The sequence below is a fragment of the Durio zibethinus genome, chromosome 7 (assembly GCF_047325235.1).
Source record: "Durio zibethinus cultivar Kanyao isolate XHJ-2024 chromosome 7, ASM4732523v1, whole genome shotgun sequence".
Lineage (NCBI taxonomy): Eukaryota > Viridiplantae > Streptophyta > Magnoliopsida > Malvales > Malvaceae > Durio > Durio zibethinus.
This window is the reverse complement of record NC_143168.1, coordinates 28,442,038-28,468,433: the sequence shown is the minus strand read 5'-3', so window position 1 is coordinate 28,468,433 and position 26,396 is coordinate 28,442,038. Positions and strand designations below refer to the sequence as shown.

Genomic DNA, 26,396 nt, shown 5'->3' with positions numbered 1-26,396 from the left:
TTCTTCTCAGCTTGATTCACTGTAAGTTGAATTGAGCTGACTGAGAGTAGAGGAAGATCAGCAGAATTCGTGACGGGGGATCACTCATCAAAAGATTCTTACAGAATTCTTGCTTTTGTGTTGGGAAGCATATGGTCATCAGAGTGTCTTGTTTGAACCCGGATGAGAAAGATATCAAGTTGAGAGCCACCGTAAGAGCAAAAGAAATTAATGTAATTTCTGCCAACCCCATTATATGAAATATCAACTTTGAAGACACAAATTTACTAAAGGCCTCAAGCTTATAAGATGAGGGAGAAAAGAATTGGGATAAGGAAAAAAACACAGATCATATCGCAAATGATTCTGCAATTTACACTCATGGAAGGTTTGAATATATGATTCCTGACCCTAAATGCGTTATCGAAAAACAGGATAGGAAGTTGGCCATGTTTTATATCCAAGTTGCAAAGTAAAAGCCTATGAGATAAGCATTCAAGCATGCCAGCTGGAGGCAAGTTTCAACGGGTATTTTCTCCTCACTTTTGCTATAGCATACTCTCTAACAACTTGAAAAGAAAAAAACCGCAAAATGAACCCTCCAAACCAAGTCATACAAAATGCTTCTCCATTACTATGCTAAACTCTAAGAAATTTAGCAACAGCTATAGCAATGCATGATTGGAGTGCAGTTAAAGGGTGATAAATCTTATTGTGAAAGCAAGTTTGGATAGTTGATAATACTGATTTTAATATCTAAAATTCACACAACAACCTAACTAATCATATCTGATTAACTATGAATCAAATAAATAATAAATATTTACCTTCAATTTCATTTTATAATGCATTCGAGCATATGCTTCCAAATCCTTCATTGTCTGCACTGGAACTGAATGGTGGAAACGAACAAGGATTTTACAACAAACATGGAATTCCTGCTTCAAGGTACAAATTGCCATCACATCCCTCTGGTTGTAAACAACAACTTCCAAGTTTCTGACAGCGAAAAGAGCGATTTTCTTGTTGAGTCGTCTTTGATCGTGCACCACGAGCCGCTTGATAGAGTTGTAGGCAATTCGTGTCGTTTGGAAATTGACAAATTACCGATGGGATGGATATGCATACGTTGTTAATGAAAGCTGGAAAGACAAGAAAATTTGTTGAGTGTAACTCTAAAGTTAAAAGTAAGTGGTATATATGGTTTTGGCTCTTTTCACTTATGGAGCCTCTTAGCCTCAAATTATGTACTGGACGTCTAGGCCTTTTGTAAATAAAAAATTTTGAGCAGTGACCTAAACCTAATGCATTAGTGTCAACGTGTGCGCGCGCACACACATGTATATATATATCCCATTCTCTGCCTATGCGTTTGCAAAGTAACAGTAACAGGTATGTTCATTTTTTTTTCTTTCAAGAATATAGTTTGCTTAAGCAAATAGAGAGGCACAATGGTCTCACTGTTACCTTGTCACTGATATTTGTTAATTGCATAAGTTTAGAAAATATGCGGATGTGATTTTAACAAATCAAAATTTGAAATAGTTGATAGGAATTAAATGTCTAAATCCATACTCAAACAGCAAACATATAAACACTTTAGCAAGTCTAGAGAAAAGTAGACCATGTTTTTAAATTCCCAAGCAACACCATTCAACAACATATATCTACAAAGATGTTGAAGGGTTAGAGTGTCATACCTGGGAAGCTGCAACCCATTTTCCATAAATCCAGTCCTGATGTAGCCTTAACTCAGAGTCATCAAACTTCATTTTCTCCTCGGTATTCTTAAAATAAACTTCATACTTTGAATCAGAAAGAACCTTAGAAATCACACCCACCTACCAGCCATCATTGTACAAAGCATCAACTTCATCAAGCTCTTTGAACCGATCAGCCACAACAACTCTGCGGGATAAGGCCTAATGTGCAGGGCATCAAACTCTTCCTTTAAGAAATCAGTGTCATCTTCAGTTCTCAAACTCTCATACTGAATTAGGTACCTGTCCTTCCCCACAGCTTTAACAATAGTGGCAGCAAACCAAGCACCTTCAAAACCATCTTCATCACTGGTCACTTCAACATGTTCTCCCTCATTGAACTTTTTATCTGTTGTTATCTTGCCGGACTCCAATTTCTCTCCACTCCCTGCTTTGTCAGACTTTAACTTCTCTTTGCTTGCTGCATTGTCACACTCCAGCTTCTCTTGAGTAACAACTTTGTTCACTTCTTTCTCTGTTTGTACTTTCTGCAGTTAAAATGTGAAAAAGGTGAGGATGCAAACTACACAAGACACTAGAAACTATAACCTAGTAGGGAACAGAAAAAAACTATGTTACAGGGAATCACATCTTTTTGACCCCTGTTTCTCTAATGGTTTGTTTAGGTCTAACATCTTGCTTTTGCCTTCCATTCATTTTACAACTCGTGAAAACTATTCAGATGTATCCCCTTTTCCCAACTTCTTTCCAACCCTCAATCTAGAAACTTGCACAACTAAATATATGCAGAGAGGGAGAGGCCTAACTCCTCTCCTCTCTTTAGCCAATTATGCATCCAGGGCTACTATCTAATAGTATATTTGTCAAAATTTATATTCAGTACGTGATAGATTTAGAACCTCAAACAGACAACCTAATACTTCTATTATCCTTATAACCAAGGAAAGAAACGTATTTAAACAACATAAGACTGAAATAGATATAGAGAATTCACATAACAACACATATAGATTTCTCACGGGATACAATCACTTTTGCTTTTTGTTTGGATATACGAGTTCACATTCTGAGTTGGGACCTCAATTATACAAACAAGTTTCTTTCAAGATCCAAGTTTTTAACCTTGTCAATAGATTTTGTCTAGATTTAAAAGATGTAACCATAACAATGTACTATACTCTTTGATCATCAGGGTCATATCTATTTCGTTGAATATGAAACATTTTGTATGCAGAGTCTCAAAACTGAACTAAAGCTCTTATCAATTGATTTTCCATAGGCACCTCAAGTAGTGAAGCAATATGACCATATTTTTCCTCGAAAGTCATCTTTCTAGAAGTTATTACACGGTACCAGATCTCAACCAACTCAAAGATGTCATTTTGCTGAAGTCCTAACTTGATTTTTTCGGGCAAAATTTCTTGTTCAAATTCTTTCAAACAATCTCTCATTTTACTTTGGACTTCTAATGATAAAGTTATCACCACATTGGTCTCTTCACACATGATGGGCTTTGAAGCTGAGAACATCATGATGGTGTTTTCAAAGCAAGACTGAAAATCTTCTTACTGATATTGGCATATTGATAAGCACATCTCATATGCAAGTGTTTATGATAATGCATGATCATGAAACAAAAGGAAAACAAAATAAAATAGGGTTAGGGATTATATTAAAATGAATATTCCCTCATGTATCCTAATTCAGGGTATAATCTATAAAAATGGATTTGTCCTATCTAAGGTTGGTTTCTTAAGTTTCACTATATGCATGGTTTGGTAATTAACATAGGCTAAAAAGGTTCCCAAATTGATCTTTACAGTCGTCCACTCTGGACTAGTAAAGCCTCAAACGGAAAGGGTTTAACTTGAGTGGAAGTATTTCGTTAGCCCAAGCAAAGGCATTATAACCTCACGAAAACATAGGTACTCTACTCCCTCTTAAAAAGGGATAAATTTGGGAGTCCAAGTATAGAGCTTGTGCATAAATGCAAATGTGTATGTGTGTAAGGGAATGTAATCAATTATTAATAAAATTAACAATATAATTAGCAATAAAATAATAACATATCAAAACCAAACAAAACAAAACAAAATTATTCTGAGATAAGAAATTAAAATTTAATATAAAAAAAACCATAATATAAAAATTTGGATGACGCATGTTTAATTTTTGGCTTGACTCTCAAGTGTCCCCAATGAAGTAGTCAAACTATCGTAATGATTTTTTGTCCGGGAGGACTTAATCGCTAGACTTGGTGAAAATTTTTGGAGCCGCCACCAATCTTTTATAATGTGTGATTAGCCACCCAAAATATTGTCTTTTAGTAAAAATCTTAAAATTAACTAAGAATTACTAAAAGAAGTTTAGGTCTACGAAATCAGGGTTAGATTCGAGATTACGATTACGAGTGAGAAAGGTATTAGCATCCTCACGTCGCTTGTTTGAAGAACGGTATCAATTAAACATGTGTAATCCTATAATTTTGATAACATGGTCCTTTTTATATTTAAGTTTAATTTCCTAAAATATATTTAAAACAATTTTCTCTATTATGAAATTAACATTATTATTATTATTATTATTACGTATTCTATAAATTCTCCAACGCTTTGATGGAATTTATAAGAAATCACTATTTAAAAAATATTTCAAGAAAATTGACCATTCACAAAATTCTCGAAACTTCGTCATAAGATTTTAATTATTTTTTTTAAAAGGATTTAGGAACATCCCAATTCTTTGATGAGTTCCCAAAATTTATTAAATAAGTTTTAAGATTATCTCAACTTTTTAGCAAAATCCTAAAAATTTTCAACAAATTTTAAGATTATCTCAATATTGGCAAGATCCTAAATAAAATTATTTTTTATAGTTAAAGGAATTAATTAATTAATCTTTATTATGATTATTTTAAAATTTTTATTATTTATTCTTTAATTATATATATGTTTTTTTATTAAAAAAATTTAAATTATCCCGACTCACTGGTGAAATCTAAATATTAATCTGTTGTTTAAAGAAAATCAAACTCATTCGATTTTCTATTCTTTCTTAAAAAATTTAAAATATCAAATATTATTAATTTCATTTTTATTACTTTTTATTATTGTTTTACATTGTTTAAATCAATCTTTGTTTTAGTAAAAATAATTTTGAATTATCCCAACTCTATAGTGAAATCTGAAAAATTGTTTTTACTTGCAATAATTAAAGAAAATTAAACTCTTTTAGCTTTCATAAATTACATTTAAAATATTCATTTAAATAATTTATTTTTTATTTTATTTATTATTTTTTATAATTTTTTGTTCTCTAACAAAAATTATTTTTTTAAATTATCCCAACACTTTGGTGAAATTTAAATAATATTTTTGCTCGTAATAGAATTTATTTCCTTTAAAAAAAGTTATTATTAATAAATTTTTTATTTATATTTTTTTAGGTCTTTATTTTATTTTAGTTTTATTTTTATTCTATTTATTTATTTGTTTCTAAAAAAATTATTATTAGTTATAACATAAAATAACAATAATAATAACAATATCATAAAAAATTAACATAAAAATCGACATAAAAAATCAAAATCAAAATCAAAACAGAAAATAAAAAGGAAAAAAAAAAGAAAAACATGTGAAATGGATCAGGTTGGCACACAGGTCAACGTCCAGATCCTTCATGGGTCGGGTTTGGTCCGGATGCCTAAAACAATGTCGTTTTGAAGGGCTTATAAAAGGCATGTTTCAGTTTTTTTTTCTTTCTCCACTTTCTCTACCCTAAAGCCCCTCTCTCTAGAAATTCAAACACTCCTGCTAGCCACCGTAAAACTCAATTTTCGATCAGTCGTCGCTGTGCACTGATGGCCAAAATCTTCAATGGCATCAAAAAATTCAAAGATCCCAGATTTCGATGGTCGAAAAAATTTACCGGTCACCAAAAAATTCAAATTTTTTCATATTTCGGTGCTAAAAAATTCAACAGTTGCCAGAAAATTTAAACTTTTTCAATTTCAACGACCCAAAAAAATTTTGAAAATTGTTCAAAAAAATCCTAAATTGTTCCTTTTTTTTTTAAGTACTTTTCCAAATCCAAAATTTTCAAAAAAAATTTCAAACCTCATAGATCTAAAATTTTACTTTCAAAAAAAAATTTTGTTTACTGCTAGTTCCTCAAAAAGGACTGTGATTACTTCTTTTTATAGAACCTCAAGATTTTTCCCCCCATTTTTGGTCTCTGTCTATTCCCGTTCCTTGCAGAGTTTAGCTTTATTTATAGAGCTTTTGAAATTCAAGATCCCAAGTCTTCTGGTATCCTTTTGTGAAAAATTTTGGTGTCTATCTGGTGACTTTTGATCATCGAATGTCAGGCAGCCAAATTAGGTAGTATAGGTTTTAAAAAATGTTAATCTAGAGATACATTATGATCACTTTGTGAGGGTTTTAGGTGAGTAGTAATCACAGGTAGTCTGTTATTCTAGGAAAGCTTTCATGATGAGTAAGAAAGAATGTGTAATTCACGACCACTAGAAAATGAACTTTAATCATAATTAGCAGTTGTAACTTTAGCTATCTTTTATAGTTTATATTTCAGCTATTTGCATTTACCATCATGCTTTTTTTTCGATTGTGTTTTTCAAATTGTCTTAGTTGTAACTTATAATTATGATACCATGGTAGTGCATGAACAACGTGTACAAGCCCTACACTTGGATGCCTCTATCTTTTATAATTAATTACTAAAAATATAAGTCTATCATGATGTAAAATAGAAAAGGAATCTTCCAGCTAAAAGGCTTTTTTCAAAAGATGAAAGAATATAATTTGATATTCTATCATTATAACATGTATTTTGGCTTTGCTTGCAGGATTAGTAGATTGTCACAATATCTCACATATGTGAAATAGCAAACCTTATAAAATAATCATATTTAATATATATAATATAGATCAATACTGAATAGTGATTATAAAATAAATTTTAGACTTGAACAAAGAAATCACCCCAACAATGTGAGGTTTCAACTTCATTTTCAATGTCTAAAAAACAACAATAACAATTGAAATATGTTACTTAGATATCCTGACAATTATAGTGAAAGATTGGAGAGAATATTTTATTTAGCTAATAAATTTGTTTATGCTTTGAAGATTTCATCTAGATACATAGCTGTATGTATATCCATTTATCAATTTTTTGGGGGGTTAATATGAAAATTTGGCACTTGCATAGTTAAGACTTAAGAGCTATCTTAATCTTGATTCAGGTAAACTACATGACTTTAGGCATATAAAAGATTGGTACTGATACTTATTGTTATAATTTTAATAGCAAAGGATGACCATTTGGAATCAAGTTATATGTAGTATTAAATTATTTTTAAGGATTATTTAAAATTTAACAAGGGATTACAAAGATTGTTAATACCTTAGTCATTAGATTGTAGGTTTACTAGATTCTTTTTATATTATGAACAATGTATATAGACAAATTTATATGAATGAATTTTGATTAAAATTAAAAGTTTATTTATTATGCATTTTTTTACATCAATTATTGTTAAATTATGGTGTTAATCAATCATACAATGTATTTGTATGTGTATAGGCAATGGTTGTTAATAGAGCGTGCTGTATTTATTGTTGTTTTAGATTATATGGTTAATTTGATATTTTATTTATATTTGTTGTTATAAATTATCAAGTTTTTTTTTACAGGTTTAGTTGTTGGTATTATGTTATTTTATGCGCGAGGTAACTTTTAGGCTATGGTTTTGCTTTTCTTATTGTTGTTTTTTTTTTCTCTTTTGTCTTTTTTTTTTTTTGTCTTTTTTTATGCTTCTATATTTATTTTATTTGTGTTCTAAGTTCTGTTTCTATGTATAATTAGATTTCAAATATAGTATGATAGTATTTTTTCTTATTTTGGGTTATGTTCTTTTTTTTGTTGATTGGGATTTGGTTAATGGATTATGTTTTGTATTGAATTGCTAAGGTCCATTTATTAATCAAATCATATAGACAATTTATATGAATGAATTTTGATTAAATTTAAAAGTTTACTTGCTATATTTTTTTTACATCAATTATTGTTAAATTATGTTGTTGATTAGTTATTAAATCTATTTGTATTTATGTAGGTAATAGTTATCAATAAAGCTTGTTGTTTTTATTATTGTTTTAAATTATATGGTTAATTTGTCATTTTATTTGTTTTTGTTCTCATAAATTATGAAATTTTTTTACAGGCTCAATTATGGCTTTTAGGCTATTTGCATGCGAGGTAATTTTAAAGTTCTAGTTTTGCTTTTTGTATTTTTGTTTGTTTTCTTTTTTTTCCCATTTTTTGTGCTTCTATTTATTTGTTTTGTGTTCTGAGTTTCGTTTATGTGTGTAGTTAGATTAGAAATATAGTATAATATTATGTTTTTCCTATTTTATGTTATGTTCTTTTTTTTGTGGTTTTGTTAATAGATTATATTTTGCGCATATATTTATTGTTAATTATATGTGTTAAGTTGTTGTGTTTGGCAAATAGATTTGGTTAGTAGAGTAAGGGAGAATAAAATTAGAAGAATGGAAAGGTTACAATCTGTAAATTTGAGAAAATAGCAAACTATTTGTATAGGTAGCTTTTTTTCTTTTAAAATCGATGGATCTGAACATAGTACATATCTTTATCAAGTTAGAACAGGAAGATGTTCTTGTTTAGTTGGTAATATAATGCAACATATCAGTGTTGCAAAAGAGTTTGATGATATTAATTTCAATAATAGTAATAGCGATAGAGATAATCCATTTGGTTATGATGTTAGGAAAAGAATTTTACTTTCAGTTTGAATTTAACGTGTTCCGTAACACATGTGAACATGATTTGATCCTTAATAGTGAATGAGGTGGGCATTGCATTCGTCTTTTGATGCTAGTTAGGAATTACAAACAATTGGAGTTAAAACATACAAATCTATTGTTGCAAAAGATTCAATTGTTCATATGTCTAAAAAAAGAAAACTTAGATTGAAGTTGGATGTTTTTGCAAGCTCTTCTAGATGTCTTCAAGATTTAGATTTGATTGTAATGGATTCTTTTGGTAACTCTATGAATGTTTCTTTAGTGCAAGAAGAACAATCAAATGTCTTTGGTGGGGAGATAAAGCAAACTGACAATTTAAGTAAGCTCTATTATGTTTTGTGTATTTTTTTCATTTGTGATTTAGTTGTTACTTTTTTCATTTGTCTGATATTTAAATTTTTTCCCTTTTTGGAAGGAACATGTTTTGAACCTTTTAACTTTGGTGGTCCGACATGTGTTTGTCCATTTTCTGATATTATTATTTGGTACGAGAAGAAGGTTGATATTTCAAAACAAATACGGAATCCTACATTTACACTTTGTTGCCAATAAGGAATTGTTTGGTTATCTCTTTTTAGAAAAACTCAACAATATTTAGATCAATTGCTTATTTATAATGGAATGTGTAGAAGTGTAAGTTTTAGAGAAAAAATTGTAGTGTATAATTCAGTGTTCTAATTTACTCCAACAATTGGTAAGGTTGATGATAGTGTCAATAAAAAAGCACAACTTTATATTTTAAGATTTCTGGATAGAACCATCATAGGTTTTTGCTTCTTTTTTCTGATCAAAATCCAAAGTTTGCTCAAATGTACATATACGATACTGACAATAAGATTTCAAATAGGATATCTGTCCTTAATCAGTTGTACCTAAAATAACCTTTTGAAAGATTTTTATAACTTTTAATTAAACACCAAACATTTTCTATTTAGTTTTATATTAACCTTCTATTATTAAGTTTATAGTAAATTATTTTAGGTAAATAAAATACTACAAATTAATATAACACGCTGGGCGAAGCCGAGTTCATTCACTAGTTTGTATGATTTATTGGTGTGATTTATTATTTGCATGATAATTTATATACTTGCATGATTATTTTTATATTTGCATGATTATTGATTTGTTTGCATGTTATTTGCATGATTTATTACATGATAATTTTATGATTTATTGCATGATTTTTATTCTATGATATTTGCATGATATTTTTAAGAAGATATTTTTTTACATTAATTTCATTGGTATGAATCAGTAGTACTCTTTCTTATAATAACAGTGAAAGAATTCAACAGAATGAGAAAAATGAAAACAGTACAATCATTTGTGTGCTTATTAAAGTTCTTGCTCTTACTCGATAGAGTAATTTATATATTTGCATAATAATTTATATATTTGTATGATAATTTATTACTTACATGATTATTTATTAATTGCATGCTTATTTGTATATTGCATAATTATTGATTTTTTTGCATGTTATTTGTATGTTTTATTACATAATGTTTTTATGATTTATTGCATGATTTTTTTATTATGTGATATTTGCATGATATTTTTGGTAAGATACATTTTACATGATTGTTTAATATTTTAGCATGATACTTTTACATTTTCGTTAACATCTTAGGCTGCAATGCATTATAAATAGCAGCTCAAACTCCATCTTCACCTTAATCTCTACTAGGTTCCACACTAACTTAATTTCTTATCCTCTTCTTGCAATCATTGGCAACTCAACCTCTACCACCGCCTCCACCTCAACTTCTACCAAATGATTCCACAATCACTTTACGATCCTTCATGGACGCTTACGAAAAGTTGGATGGAGATAATTTGAGAAGCTTGAAGAAAAGAATGCTATGGATGCATCTGCTAACGCATTAAAAAACTACGAAAGTATTGAGGTGGTTAATGTTGCTGAGATGGAAGCTTTCTGTAAGCTTAGAGATGACTATCAATTTGGAGGAAAGATGAGAATCTCCCCATTGGCTCTTGAGAACAAGAGACAGTCCTTAATTTGCATAGCCAATGAATATGGCATTCAGATTGAGAATGAATGAGAGCTTAATTGTAGGCCAGTACTTCTGCAAGTATGACAAGCTATTATTAATTCTATCTAGGTTGCAATAGGATGTCTTTTTTTTTTTCATTGTTACCTGTTGTTTAGTTTATCATTATGTCGTTTATCAGTGTTTAGTTCATAGGTCCTTTATCAGTGTTTAATTCTATTAGTGTTTGTAGTGTGCTATTTAGTCAGAACGGTTATTAATGGAGTATGTTTTTAATATTTTCAAAATTTTTACTTTCATTGCATGATTAGAATTAATGGATTCCAACAACTCGTTGGAGAAATTAAAGTATTTTGAAGTCAAAAGTTGAAAAAATAAAGCGTCTTTCTCAATAAATTGACGAGCTACAGGTTTTAGAAAAAGATGTATCTACTAATCTTGTCACCAAAGAAATCAATCAAAACCACCATAAGGCTTAATTTGTAATGAAAGTTTTGCCTCAAGAAGTAGAGGCATGTCCAGAGGGCAAAATCGAAGAATGTGGGTGTGTGAAGGACACAGGTTATGTCTGTATGGTTTAAAAAGAAGAAAAACATAACCAACAATTAGTTAGAAAAGATTGGGTTTTTCAGTGGTGGGCAGCTCCATGTTTTTCAGTAATATGGAAGACGGTTGCAGCCTTGCAAGTTTAATTGAAAGAGAAAAGATTTTTAATTTTTTTATTAGTATTGGGTTTAGGATTGATTATATTTATGTATTAAAGCTAGTGTACTGCTCTGACCCAAAAGAAATTTTAAAATGGACTACAACAAATTTCCCAAAGGGGTCCGTTTGAGCCTATAATCCAAACTTTTTTATTATTCTCCGGCTCTTCCAATTTTTTGTTTGGTTTACATAATTATATACGATTGTTCTCAAAACACAAGCCCAATTTTTTTTGTGCGTGTGAAATTTGCACTTGTCTATGAATATTATTTTAGGGAAAAAAAAGATTATTCGGCCGCCTTAGTATTTTTAGAATGTGCATTAAATCTTTTATTAATGGTTCAATCAAAGTACAAACCATAAAAAAATAAAAAAAAACAAAGTATATAAAGAACAAATTTAGAAATTGAGTCTCCTTTTGGATTGGCATTCCTAAACGCAGCATTGCACCGTCCAAGCCACCGACCCAAGGTTTCAAAACTAAACTATATATTGCAATCCCCATTCAAATATTATACGAGTCTTTAAAGTTTGAAACATTTAATTTAGAAACAAAATAATATCAAATAAGTGGTACATATAGTCTTGGCCCTTTTCACTTACAGAATTCTTGGTTTTGTGTTGGGAAGCATATGGTCATCAGAGTGTCTTGTTTGACCCCGCATGAGAAAGATATCAAGTTGAGAGCCACCGTGAGAGCAAAAGAAACTAATGCAATTTCTGCTAACCCCATTATATGAAATTTCAACTTTGAAGACACAAATTTACTGAAGGCATCAAGTTTATAAGATGAGGAAGAAAAGAATTTGTACAAGGCAAAAACACAGATCATATCTAAAATGATTCTGCAATTTGCTATCATGGAAGGTTATGAGTATATGATTCCTGGCCCATATGCGTTATCTATTTATATCCAAGTTGCAAAGCAACAGCCATTGAGATAAGCAGGCATGCCAGCTGGAAGCAAGTTTCAGCTGGTATTTTCTCCTCACTTATGCTATAGCATCCTCTCTAACAACCTGAAAAGAAAAAAAAACACAAATGAACCCTCCAAAACAAGTGATACAGAATGTTTCTACGTTGCTATGCTAAACTTAAGAAATATGGCAACAGCTATAGTTATGCATGATCGGAGTACAGTTAAAAAGTGATAAATCATCTTGTGAAAGTATATTTGGATGGTTGATAATATTAATTTTAATATCTAAAATTCATATAACAACCTAACTAATAATCATATCTGATTAACTATGATTCAAATAAATAATAAATCTTTACCTTCAATTTCATTCCGTTATACATTCGAGCATATGCTTTCAAATCCCTCCTCATTTGCACAGGAATTGAGTTGTGGAATCGAATACAGATTTTACCACAAACATGGAATTCCTGCGTATCAATGACTAATGAAAGCTGGAAAGTCAAGAAAGAAAAATGAAATATGATACATCTATAAATAGTAGTAAGCCAAATCTATAAAAGTTAAAAGTAAGTAATATATATGGTCTTGTATGAAGCCTGTTAGCCTCAAATTATGTACTGGACATCTGGGCCTTTTGTACAGAAAAAATTCTGAGCAGTGAACCAAACCTCAAATTATGTACTATGCATGCACATTGACATTAATGCATTAGGTTTGGTTCACTGCTCAGAATTTTTTCTGCACAAAAGGCCCAGATGTCCAGTACATAATTTGAGGCTAACAGGCTCCATACAAGACCATATATACTACTTACTTTTAACTTTTATAGATTTGGCTTACTACTATTTATAAATGTACCATATTTCATTTTTCTTTCTTGACTTTCCAGCTTTCATTAGTCATTGATACGCAGGAATTCCATGTTTGTGGTAAAATCTGTATTCGATTCCACAACTCAGTTCCTGTGCAAATGAGGAGGGATTTGAAAGCATATGCTCGAATGTATAACGGAATGAAATTGAAAGTAAAGATTTATTATTTATTTGAATCATAGTTAATCAGATATGATTATTAGTTAGGTTGTTATATGAATTTTAGATATTAAAATTAATATTATCAACCATCCAAATATACTTTCACAAGATGATTTATCACTTTTTAATTGTACTCCGATCATGCATAACTATAGCTGTTGCCATATTTCTTAAGTTTAGCATAGCAACGTAGAAACATTCTGTATCACTTGTTTTGGAGGGTTCATTTGTGTTTTTTTTTTCTTTTCAGGTTGTTAGAGAGGATGCTATAGCATAAGTGAGGAGAAAATACCAGCTGAAACTTGCTTCCAGCTGGCATGCCTGAATGCTCATGCATGCATGCATGCATGCATGTATGTATGTATGTATGTATGCATGTATGCATGCATGCATGCATGTATGTATGAACAGAGAAGTTGGAAGGAAAAGGACTTTGCAAAGTAACAGTAACAGGTATGTTCATCTTCTTTTCTTCTTTCAAGAATTTAGTTTGCTTAAGAAAATAGACAGGCACAATGGTCTCACTGTCACCTTGTCACTGATTTTTGTTAATTGCATATGTTTAGAAAATATGGGGATGTGATTTTAACAAATCAAAATTTTAAATAGTTGATAAAAGTTCAGGAACTAAGCATCTAAATCCATACTTAAACAGCAAACATACAAACACTTTAGCAAGTCTAGAGAAAGTCAGACCATGTTTTTAAACTCCCAAGCAACACCATTCAACAAAACATATCTACAAAGATGTTGAAGGGTTAGAGTGTCGTACCCGGGAAGCTGCAACCCATTTTCCATCAATCCAGTCCTGATGTAGCCTTAACTCAGAGTCATCAAACTTCATTTTCTCCTTGGTATTCTTAAAATAGACTTCATACTTTGAATCAGAAACAACCTTAGAAATCACACCCGCCCACCAGCCATCATTGTACAAAGCATCAACTTCATCAAGCTTTTCGAACCGATCAGCCACAACAACTTCTGGAGGATAAGGCCTAATGTGCAGGGTATCAAACTCTTCCTTTAAGAAATCAGTGTCAGCCTCATTTCTCAAGCACTCATACTGAATTAGGTACCTGTCCTTCCCCACAGCTTTAACAATAGTGGCAGCAAACCAAGCACCTTGGAAACCATTTTCACCACTGGTTACCTCAACATGTTCTCCCTCATTGAACTTTTTATCTGTTGTTATCTTGCCAGACTCCAATTTCTCTCCACTCCCTGCTTTGTCAGACTTTAATTTGCTTGCTGCATTGTCACACTTCAGCTTGTCTAGAGTAACAACTTTGTTAGACTTCACTTCTTTCTCTGTTTGTACTTTCTGTAGTTAAAAAGCGAAAAGATGAGGATGCAAACTACACAAGACACTAGAAACTATAACCTAGTAGGGAACAGAAAAGAACCATGTTACAGAGAATCATATCTTTTTGACCCATTTTTCTCAAAGGGTCTAACATCCTCCTTTTGCCTTCCATTCATTTTACAACTAATGGAAACTATTCAGAAGTATCCCCTTTTCCCAACCCCCAATCTAGAAACTTGAGCAACTAAATATATGCAGAGAGGGATAGGCCTAACTCCTCTCTTTAGTCAATTATGTAGCCATCAATTCTTACAAAGTACAAAGAAATAAGATAACAAATTACAACCAATTTTCAGGAACAAGTGCATATAATAACTTCCAAGTTTATACATTCCATCAGTAAAATATGTCTTCATCATGAAAACTGAGTAACAGTACCAGTTTTCTGAAACCAGGACTACTATCTAGTAGTATATTTGTCAAAGTTTATATTCAATCCGTCAAACAGACAGCCTAATACTTCTATTATCCTTAATTCCTGATAAACAACAAAAGAAACGTATTTAAACAACATAAGACTGAAATAGATATAGAGAATTCACATAATAACACATATCAGTTTACAAAAATTCTAAATAAGTATACATTCCAAGAAACAAATCATAACTCTCAATTTCTTGCATTTTCTCTATCTTTCCCCTCCACTTCCCATTTCAACAACCAAACAGATTAAGAGGAAACCTAAATAAACAAGAATTACTAAAAAAAAAAACTCAAATGAAGAAAGAAAAGTGAAAAAAAAAATTATAAAGAAACAAGAAATACCCAAAAGAATTTACCTCCTCCACTTGCCCATCTTCTTCCAACGGTGGCGTCCAAGACCCATTAACCCACTGTCTATTAAGCCTCAACTGATCCTCACCAAACTCCAACTGCTCTTTTAACCTCTTAAAGTAAACATGAAACTTTCCGTTCTCCAACTCCTTAGTAATCACCCCTTCCCACCAACCGCTATTGTGAAAAGCATCCACCTCTTCACCGAACTTGAACTTTCTTGCTCTTTCTCGAGGGGCCAGAGGGCGTATATCCACAGCGTCGATGGTTTCCTTCAAGGGCTTAGTACCGGCCTCGTCTTGGAAAAGGAGGGTGTATTGGGCTAAGAACTTGTTAGGGTTTCTTGAAGAAGCGCGCTTGATGATTGAGCCGGTGAACCATGAACCTTGGAACCGAGGGTGGTTGGAGCTGATCTCTACTTGGGAACCAGGTTGCGGGTGTGGAGGGTCGTCGGTAGCGGGAGCTGCGGTGGGCTTTCGTTTTGGTGGCATTTCCTATTGAGAGAAATTGGGTTTTCCGTTGGGTGTTTTGGCGGGAGTGAGAGAGAGCAAGAATGATGAATGCCTGACCGTCAACGCGCGTTACGAACCATATGCAGATTTTAGGTCACAATTTTTATTTCTTTTGGACTTAGAATTGGGCTTGTAAGGATTGCTATGGGAGGCCATTGGTTAGCTATAGTATAAACACAGTAAAAAATCATTGATATACGAGTGCACTCGCATGTGTATATATTTTTGCACAAGTGTGTGTGTATGTGTGCGAAAGAGACAGAGAGGAAGAAAGTCAAATATGACAAAGTCATACCTGGAAATTGGAATCATCTTCTGGTAACCTGGAGGAATTAAAAACAGAAGCAACATCCTCGTTCCTGATATCATCTTGTTCATCACTAGCGTCTAGCAAGTATCTGATCAAGCTTACTCCTAAAGACAGCAGACTTTTCACCCACAAAAACACTGAAAATTACATGCATGCAATTTGACCTAGATGTCTTAACAGAAATGCAATATACTTTGTATAATCCCAATCAAAGAGATTAATCATAGACCTGGATTCCGTCGTTGAATCATTTATTTGTTGTAAGAAATGACTAGTCCCCATTTCTTTTCTCATCCTACGAGCAACAAAAAGCTTAGTAAATCTTCATGTGATGCCAAATATAGTATACAATACTTCCAAATAACGGTAGAGGATAAATAGCTTGTTCCCTAGCAATTTGTTGAAAAAATTGATTCCAAGAGAGTACAAATTTCTGATACTCTAATTCAAAATTTGGTCATTTCTAAGACCACAAACAAATGCACCAAGGCCAATTTTGATGCATTCTCCTTTTCCCAACAATAATTTCTTCTTTTCCTTCTCTGCACTGGCTTTAAGCTTCCAATTCTACCCCACTTAGGGCTGCTAATATCGAACCAGATAATAATATTCATGAAATTCAGTTTGGTTATATAGATAACGAGATCTTCTAGTTTCTTCAGCTTCTGCTTCTCTTCAAGTCCCATCTTCAAGATCATATATCAAGCAATCTAAATCAGGCATATATCCTGCTTCTTTCATATGTAGATTAAGCAACTCTAAAACCCCATACGCCCACTCTGTTTGAGACCCAACCTCACCACAAACAACAAAGCTGTAAACCTGATTTCTTACCTCAATCCAAATCCTCCCTGGCTCTTTTCTACTCCCAGTTCTTCTCATCAACTTTCTCATTCTTGCAAATTTCACCACTTACCCTCAGCAGCATGGATATTTGACAATATCACATAAGCCCCAACTTTATATGGCCTCAAATCCAATACCTTCAAAGATGCTTATTTGCCCAACTTTGTGAGCTTATGTGTCTTACAAGCACCTAGAATTCATTAAGCCAAATGGCATGCTCTCGATCAGTTGATAAGCCTCCTCAACTCTCCCAGCACGGCCTAACAAATCAACGACACACCCATAGATCTCCTGATCAGGGGTGACGCTATAATTGCTCATTGATTCAAAACACCTCAAACCTTCATCTATAAGTCCAGCATGGCTGCAAGCAGTCAGAACTGCCATAAACACTATCCTGTCAGGTCTAATTATAGACATGACCATCTCATCATACAACACAACAGCCTCTTTCCCATAACCATGTGCCCCGTAACCAATCATCATAGAAGTCCAAGAGACCAAATCTCTATTAGACATTTCACTAAAGATTTTGGGCGAGTCAGGTATGCTTCCGCACTTGGCATACATGTCAATTAGGGCATCAAACAACACCAAGCTCCACTCGAGGCCTCTGCAATCAATGCCTACATGAACCTGTTGCCCGCAATTCAAAACTACTAAATTTGCACAGGCGGCAGTAATACTGGTAAATTTGTAGCAATTTGGACTAAAACCCTCAGATACCATTTGTGAGAATAGATTCAAGAACTCTTTAGAATCTACTCTTTCATAACCAGCTATAAAGGTGTTCCACGTGATAAGATCTTTTTTAGTCATCTCATGGAAGTATTCATTTGCCTCGGATAAAAAACCACACCAATATATGTCTAATATAGCATTCATGACAGGACGATTAGACCCAAGCCCATTTTTAATGACGGCTACATGTATTTGCCTGCCAAAAGAATGTGAGCCCATCATAGAACAACCTAAAGGCAATTGAAAAACTAGGAGGATTCAACTCTGCTTCCTCCTGTTCACCAAAAAATGCGAAAGAAATGACGAACAATTTCAAGGCATGCTACTTTTTATTGGCCAGAATAGCATGCTAATTCAAACCCAAAAAAAAATCATGGTTGTTTGACATGGTTGAGAGAGCAGCATTTATATTTGTGTACCATACTAGATGCTATAGCATACAATCTTGAGAACTGAAACTACCAAGGTAAAGTATAAAACTTCTACTACTACACATAAAACATGGGAATTTCCATAACGCAGCATAAACCCAAACAAATTAATAAATTCCATGTTTATTTTGAACAACTTACCGGTAACATTTCTCTCAAGACTTGAAGTCCAGTGCAGCCATCACCTCTATGAGTGTACCCAATGATCAAAATAGTCCAAGTGACTATATTTTTCTCTTTCATATCTCTAAAACCGACAATACATCCTCCATTTGCATGCATGTCCATTAGTGCATTATCAACGTATAAAGAACCCTCTACGCCATGCTTTATAGCCACCTCATGAACCAAACCTCCACATGCAAGATATTGCATGGATTTGCAAGCCTTTAACACACTAGATAAAGTAAAAGCCTTAGTTAACATCTCATAGAACAAAGTCCACGCACGGACATGATGGTTGCATGAAGTGTAGCCAGCAATCATGGCCGTCCACAAAACCACGTCTCTTTCAGGTGTTTCGTCAAACAGAACACGTGATTGATTAATCAAGCCCTTCTCAAAGAAGGATTTGATGACATTTATGGCTAATATGTCGGGCCCCTTTGCTTCTTTGATAGATGGGTAAAGGGTATCTTTGTCCGGTAGAATAGTTTCGGACCCATTGAAGGGAATATCTGATGGAAAGTGGGACGACTTTTCTATATTTTAGTAACCATAAAGCTAAAGGTTATTTGTTCTATTAATGGTTGAATCATTATGAAATGAGAGCAGAGCGGAAGGAATGGATATAATCATTTTTGTGTTGGTGTTGCCTCTGCGGACTTACCAATCAATACCTATGAACTTACCAATCCATTCCAACCTTTACCACTTGTATGGCAGGGCCAAGGAGTTTAGAGATGACAAATTTTCTTTTCACATGTAACTGTTAAAAGGAGGTATAGAATAAAATGCTGCAGGGAAAAGCAGGGCATATGGTATGAAGAGAGTCTTTGGCGAGTGGAGTTTACGTGCTTCCAGACTTGTTTGGTCCAATTACCTTTTACAAACTGTGGACAATGGAAGAAAGAAATTTCAGAAAATACTGTAACAACAAAAGATTATTAAAATCCATTGAAAATGTTAAACTGGTTCTTAAATCCAGTTCATGCAAATAGATCACTCAGCTCTCATCACTAAGTAGGAGAAGAGAAGGTTATTGCTTGCTTACCGTTGTTGTTCTCAATTAACCTCATCTGAATCCTTCTAATGCTAACATACTATATATCTTCTTGCGAAAATATATTTTGATATTTGGAAACTTCGAATATAACGTATTCATTTGTAAAGTATTTATGATCGGGTTAGATTATATTTATGTTTGATATTAATAATTTATATATTTATCTAGGTTAAATTTTACTTGAAATTTTAAGGTTCAAAATATTTTCAAGCTCAATTCAACTTAAAATAATAAATTCATATCCATCTATTAATTTTAATTTATATAATAAAAATTAAAAAATATGATTAAATTAAATTTAATGAAATTATATTAAATTCACGTATATATAAATTAAAAATAAAATTTTAATTTAATAAAATATATTTTCTAATTTTTTATAGATATGTTCATTTATATATAATTTATATATATATATATATGTGTGTGAATTGGAATCAGGCAATGTTGGATTCGAATTTTAAATTTTTTGTTCAAAACTCAATCTGAAATTTAAATGGACTTAAAAATTATGTTTAAATTCGTTTAATGAATTTTAATTTTTTATCCATATCTTTCAAAACTTGAATAAACTTTTGAATTTAAATAAATAATTTAACTCTTGAATAGGTCTATTTATATCTAATGTATTTATTTGTAAAGTATTTATGGTCGGATCATATCGAATTTATATTTGATATTAATAATTTATATGTTTATTTAGATTTAATTTTACTCAAATTTTTGAAGTTCAAAATATTTTTAAGCTCGATCCAATTTAGAAAAATAAATTTCATATTCATCTATTAAATTTAATTTATATAATAAAATTATATTGAATTCATATATATATAAATTATAAATTATAAATTAAAATTAAAATTAATAAAATATATATTTTTTATTTTTATTTTTTATAGATATGTTAATTTATATATAATATATATATATATGTGAATTGAAATCGGGCAATGTTGGATTTGGATTTTAAATTTTTGTCAAAAACTCAACTTGAAATTTAAATAAATCTAAAAATTATGTCTAAATCCATTTAAATTATATCTAATAATTATATTGAATTCATATATATATATATACACTTTTTTATGATTGCAATTTTAGTATTTATTAATTTATAATTATATATATTTAGAAATTCTTAAATCATTAAACAAAATCTTTTATTACCATAATTATAATATTTATTAATTCTTTCAATCATTTATAAAATTAAGTAAAAATTTAATTTAACTATAATAACTATATATTGATTGATTTAATTTGTCAAATTAAGAAATGATTTATTTTGACTAGTTGGTTAAGATTAAAATATTAATAATGAAGAATTAAATAGATATATTTATTAACTTCTATGTTTTATATAGATGACAACATGTATATATAATATCTAAAATTATAATGTATTATTGATTTTATAACAAAAATCAAAATCTAACATTATAATGTATCATTAATCTTATATAAATATAAAAAGTCATTATATTATTTATATATTTTTTAATATATAAATAACATCCATTACTTAGTTGGATATCATATTTAATTAAATATGAATATATCAAATGATTGATTAAGGAGTCGACTATTAATTGTAATTATAGTGGTTATTAAATTTTTTATAATATTTTTATTGGATGTTAATAGAAGTTATTTGAATCATTAAAAAATGTTTAATGACCATAATTATAATGTTTATTAATTCTTTAAATCATCAAAATTTTTTTTGATTATTATGTATCATTGGTTTAGCTTTAATCTATAACTTAAGGTATTTTATTGAAAACAAAAACATAGGTCAATTGAAAATTTAAAAGAAATTAAATACAATTAATACATTAAAATATTTTAAAATTTTTATAAAATCAAATCAATTTATATCAATTTATAAAAAAATAAATATGAATAAATATAATTAATATAAGATATGTGACGATTGATAAAAGTTATTCATATGTCAATATTATAAGTTATTTATATTAAAATTTTTTACCATAAATTTTATTTTTTATATATTTTACATAAAAAGAGGAATAAAATTACTAAGCGGTGAAAGTAGAAGACGTTGGTAAATGAGGTTTATCTTAGAATTAATACGAGGAGTCTTTGGGAACAAAATAATATCAAATAAGTGGTATATATGATCTTGACCCTTTTCACTTATGGAGCCTGTTAGTCTCAAATATGTACTGGGGACGTCAGGCCCTTTCGGAAAGAAAAAATTGTGAGCAATGGCCCAAACCTAATGCACTAATGTCAATGCGCTTTACATATGGCCTTCACCGGGTTTCAAGTTTTCTTTGTAAATTAGTGACTCTGAAGATACGCCTAAACATGGACTGGGTAAGCAAAATTACTTTGATTAGTTCTTCCCTTGCCATCAACATATATATATATATATATATAGTTTAAAGCTAAGTTATCTGCTGCATGCCTTATTGTACCAGGGCGAATATAATAAGCTCCCAAAATTTCCAGAGCTTAGATGTCTTCGACACTTGACTTACGAAGTTTGCTTAGTTGATGGAAAAAACCTCGGTTTAACATCTCTAATAAAGGCATCACCTGCCTTGCAAAAATTTAAACTAGAGGTAAATTATTTTCTTGTTCTAAAAATTTTGATTTGAGAGTAACAAGTTCATTTGCATAATATTTAGTTAGGGATTCTATATTTTACTATGTTTAGTTGTTGAGATGGAAGTGATACCTTTTATGCTCAAATATCCAATATTCCTCTGAATTCTTCTATAAATATATTACGTTGGCTGATACTGAATATCTTAATTTACCTTATTAAATATCCAATAATTTGTTGAAAAATGGGTCATTTTGCATATGTTCTTATACGTGAGATTTGATTATTAACTTGTATTTCATTCAGCAGCATGCTAGTTTTGTCTAGCTTGTAGTTTACTTTTCTTCTCCCGTACATATTATATTGTTATTATCTATGATTTTGATTTGCTTTCATATGATGTATTGTCATTTCAATAATTGTGATTTTGTATGTTGTAATGATGCGTTTTATTGCTTATGTTGTAATTAATGTGATATTGTTTTCCTTTGAGATAGTGTCAGTTATATGGTTGCGGGATAAAAAGGGAAGTGCAAAAGGTGAAGGGGTATCCAAACAAAAACCTCTAGGAGGTGGAAGTAGTTGGATTTTTGGGTGGTATATCAGATACTGAACTTATTATCTACTTGCTTCAAAGTGCATTCAATCTTGAAAAGCTAGTTATTGATCCTTGTCCTTTATCATCGAGGGGAACCCCTTGGGAATTTATGGAGACTGAGGAGAAACCAAGGGCTAGAAAGTTTGCTCATCAATTCAAGAAAACTCAAGCTAATAAAGGATCAGTTGAGTTTGTTATACTCTAACTTCCCTTAATTTACCACTCACTCTGCAGATCATTGCTATATAGAAGGATAAAATGTATTCTAGTTAGTGCCGATGTTTAAGACACTCAAATTGGCATTGGTTTGGATGACCAATTTATCATAGTTTTTGGTCTTTATTTTTGTAAAATTTATAATTTCCAGTCGTACTTTATTAGTGGGCAACTTCTTTGATTTCTTTGAATCACAAATATGACCCCATAAAAAGGTACAGAAATATTTGTTTATATTAAATTCAATACCAACAGAACTAGAAATAATCAAACCCAAGGAAACAACCATCAATGGTCCTTAGGTTCCTGATAAACTCTGTCCATTTAAAAAAAGGAAGGACAGAAGAGAAATTAGTAAGAAAAACTTAGAAAAGACATTTACACAGTTAGACAACTTAGATATAATAATCTATATCGCCAACAAATGCCACAAACTTCTAAGCAGCGGATGGGGCTCTAATATGGTTAACAACGACAGCCTCTGACATTGCTGCCAAATATGGTTCTAAGCCTGTTTGTTCATCCTCATCAGCTTCTGCTTCACCAGAAACCACGTTTCTGTAGTCAAGCGACTCATCATTGTAAATGTCCCACCATTTTGTCACCAGCGTCTTAATGTCTTCTCTGTCCATGTTCTCTTCTTTGCCAGTATATCTCCATGGCTTGGAGCCAGCAGCACAGTAGTGAACAACCTTGGCTTTTTCTAGCTCAATGTTCTCAGGGTGACGCCATAGCAAGGCCATGACCAGGTTGTAAATTGGAGGGATGGGCCTGTAAATATCCCTAAAGAACTTGTTGAGATAATCCTGCCAAAAAATATAAGACATTAGAATCAGGACCCATGAGAATGATGAGAATAGGAAGTTAATTTGTATCAAATAACAAAAGTCCAACTCCAAATTTAATTCTTACCTGCTCAGCAAAAGGGGTAGGAGTGGTAGCTTTGAGAGTACTCAAGAGGACATCATACACAGAAAGGCTAGGTTCATATACAAACATTCCAGCGTTGAAGTAAAGAGGAGGTTTAGGACCCAGCTGAGAAGGCCACTGAACCTTATCAGGGCACTGCTGGCAGTAGCCAACCTTGTACTGTGGGGTGTGACTCCAAGTTTTCTCACAGAAGCAATCCATCACAGCATAGAAGTAACCATCTTCCAGGTCAAACAAGTGGTCTATGTTATCAAACACTTGAATGTCTCCGTCTAAGTATATCATCTTGGAAAACTCCACAAACTGCAATTTGAAGTATTATACGTAAGAAAATTATCAAATTTGCTGGGGGACCCAACTAAAATTAATTTGCATACAAAAGAAAACTCTTTATTAAGCAGATAAATCTTAGACAATTAGACGTATGTTTAAGCCAATAAGTTAATAATAAGACTTGTTTGGTACCCAATTCCACTTCAGGAAAAAGAAAAGCAGAAACTGAAAAACCATTTTTAGATAATAGTTTGGAAAACTGAAACATCGTATGAAAACAAGGAAACACTTGTCATGGTTCTTTGAAAATATTCCAAAACATTTTGAAACAAATTTTTAACTGAAATTCCAAGAACAACCTTATGAAAAGGACATACTAACACGTGGCACAACACCCAGTTGTTTTCCTAAAACAAGATTAACGAACCTGACAAAAGATGCGTTTAACACTAGCACATGCAAAAACATACCTCCCAGATACGTAGCTTGGAATAGTTGATGACATAGTAGGCCATGGCAAATTGGGTCTGATTCTCAGGTGGGTACACAGGCTCGATCTCCTTGACTATGCACCCCTGATCTACCAGAATCTTCCTGTGATCTTCTGGCACGTCCGGCAAGATCGCCACCACAAGTGGGTACTTGCTCTTAACCTTCCTCAGGCCCTTGGCTAACCCCACCACGCCCTTGACGTAGTCCCCGTTCCCTGCCAAGAACGTAACAAAAGCCCTGCGGGGAGCGCTGGGAGCCTTGGCGGTGACTTTGGCAGCTTTGGTACTGGTGATATTAGACGCCATGTTCGAAAATAAAACAGAGGGTTCGATCTCGTAGGTAATAAAAGGTATGAGTGTGTTTTTTAATGTTTAAGGTGTAAATAGTGTTTGGTTTGAAGGAAAATGAGTGTGTGAAAGAAACTTTGTTTGGTATCTGAAAGAAACTTTGATTGCCTTGAGTGATGTTCTTGGGGGGCAAGGAGGGAGTGTTTATATAGGAATTGGATCGGTTTACTGTTCTCAAAAAGGGAATAAAATATATGAAAATTGAAATATAAAATTAAATGATTTCTCTGTCTATTGTGCGTGTTGAAAGTGTGAGATTGTAAAGTAGCGAAGTCCACGTCCATTGATTTTTTTACCAACACTTGTTTTTCATTATATGGCTTAAGCCTCCAGGATAAGTGGTGTAAATGGGCGTGGTTTTCGGGTATCTGTCTATCAGCTATCAACTTGAGAAAATCTTTGATCTAGCAGTGAGAGATTAATTTGTGGATATGGTCGGTGCACTCAAGGAAAGCGGTAGGAAATACCGAATTTATTATCCAAATCGAATAATATTGATACTCGAAAAGAATATACCCTTCATTCCTAATTGATTAATTTGTCTACTTTGCTACTACCTTAATGGAATGAATCTTTAACTATTTAAAACCGTATGTATGTTTATGGAACGTAAATCAAATTCTTAAATTACTTTTAGTAATTTATAAATTACAATACCTTATATATAATAAGCTAATGATCATGTTTATATATAAAACCATGATAATGGAGATCAAATATGTTAATCTTTTTTTCCCCTAAAATTATGTTAATGTATTAAAAAAAAACACTTCAATTTTAAAGATGATTCTCATTGCAACATGTTTAGTTTTTTCTTTTTTGAAGATTTTAATCTATTTTTAATTTTTTAGTCTATTATATATTTAATTAAAAAAATATTATGCGTTTAAATTTTTTTAAATGTGTAATTTTTAATTATTAATTTTAATAATATATTAATGAATTCAACAAGACACAACATGTTTAGTTTATTGATCAATTTTGACTTGTGGAAAATCTTTCCTTTTTTTTTTTTTTTTATGGGCTTGGTTCGATTTAAGAAAAAACAAATAAAAAAGGGAAAAGTCCAAAGAGAAAATAGGGTCAATTAAAAAATTTATTTACAGCTTAACTACCCCAACCCAACGCCACTTGCACCGGGAAGAGAGCTCCACCGACAATGCCCTACAAAAATTAAAGCTCACACGAAAGCCACATTGCAAAACATGTTGGGCGTTCAACGTGCGACAGGTAGGTGGACTAGGTTAGTATGGGTTCACTTTTGGATCTCCACGTAATCCAATGAGGCCAGGTGGCATCCTTAGAGGCGTCGGTTGTTGATATTCTATTTTTGTTGTGTAGGTTCCACTGTATCTATTGCGTGTTGACCGGGCGGGGTTATCAGATGCCATGTGTCAGTTTCAAATATAGAGGTCGGTGAATTGCCAAGTGGCTAAATGGGTGTGCTCAACGGTCCAATCAGAGCCGTTTCGATGTTTCTTTTTTCAAATTTCTAGTTATGTTAGTTACTCAAGACATGGCCTACAATTACATTAAGATAAT

General features: G+C 31.8%; 2 protein-coding genes and 1 pseudogene across 2 annotated transcripts; all 3 read right to left on the bottom strand.

Moving 5' to 3' along the window:
- Positions 1 to 1,795: 1,795 nt before the first annotated feature.
- LOC111277398 (protein AGENET DOMAIN (AGD)-CONTAINING P1-like) lies at positions 1,796 to 16,021 on the bottom strand. The gene is made up of 3 exons (XM_022863828.2): positions 15,367 to 16,021; positions 13,997 to 14,545; positions 1,796 to 2,227 (listed from the first exon to the last, which is right to left on the bottom strand). Exons 1-3 carry the CDS (start codon positions 15,850 to 15,852, stop codon positions 1,811 to 1,813), a joined length of 1,452 nt encoding a protein of 483 aa, XP_022719563.2. The 5' UTR covers positions 15,853 to 16,021; the 3' UTR covers positions 1,796 to 1,810.
- A 251-nt stretch (positions 16,022 to 16,272) lies between these two features.
- On the bottom strand, positions 16,273 to 19,439 carry LOC111277641 (putative pentatricopeptide repeat-containing protein At1g56570; annotated as a pseudogene).
- A 3,589-nt stretch (positions 19,440 to 23,028) lies between these two features.
- Positions 23,029 to 25,300, bottom strand: LOC111277397 (galactinol synthase 2-like). Its single transcript, XM_022863827.2, has 3 exons — positions 24,486 to 25,300; positions 23,725 to 24,045; positions 23,029 to 23,618 (listed from the first exon to the last, which is right to left on the bottom strand). The coding sequence occupies exons 1-3, from the start codon at positions 24,810 to 24,812 to the stop codon at positions 23,250 to 23,252; spliced, it is 1,017 nt and encodes a 338-aa protein (XP_022719562.2). The 5' UTR covers positions 24,813 to 25,300; the 3' UTR covers positions 23,029 to 23,249.
- Between the last annotated feature and the right edge of the window lie 1,096 nt (positions 25,301 to 26,396).

Coding starts and splice junctions, on each gene's coding strand:
- LOC111277398 (XM_022863828.2), bottom strand. CDS start 15,852: ATGCCACCAAAACGAAAGCCCACCGCAGCTCCCGCTACCGACGACCCT. Junction 14,546..15,366: donor AAGATGGGCAAGTGGAGGAG/GTAAATTCTTTT, acceptor TTTTAACTACAG/AAAGTACAAACAGAGAAAGA. Junction 2,228..13,996: donor AATGGGTTGCAGCTTCCCGG/GTACGACACTCT, acceptor TTTTAACTGCAG/AAAGTACAAACAGAGAAAGA.
- LOC111277397 (XM_022863827.2), bottom strand. CDS start 24,812: ATGGCGTCTAATATCACCAGTACCAAAGCTGCCAAAGTCACCGCCAAG. Junction 24,046..24,485: donor CCAAGCTACGTATCTGGGAG/GTATGTTTTTGC, acceptor TTCAAATTGCAG/TTTGTGGAGTTTTCCAAGAT. Junction 23,619..23,724: donor CTACCCCTTTTGCTGAGCAG/GTAAGAATTAAA, acceptor ATTTTTTGGCAG/GATTATCTCAACAAGTTCTT.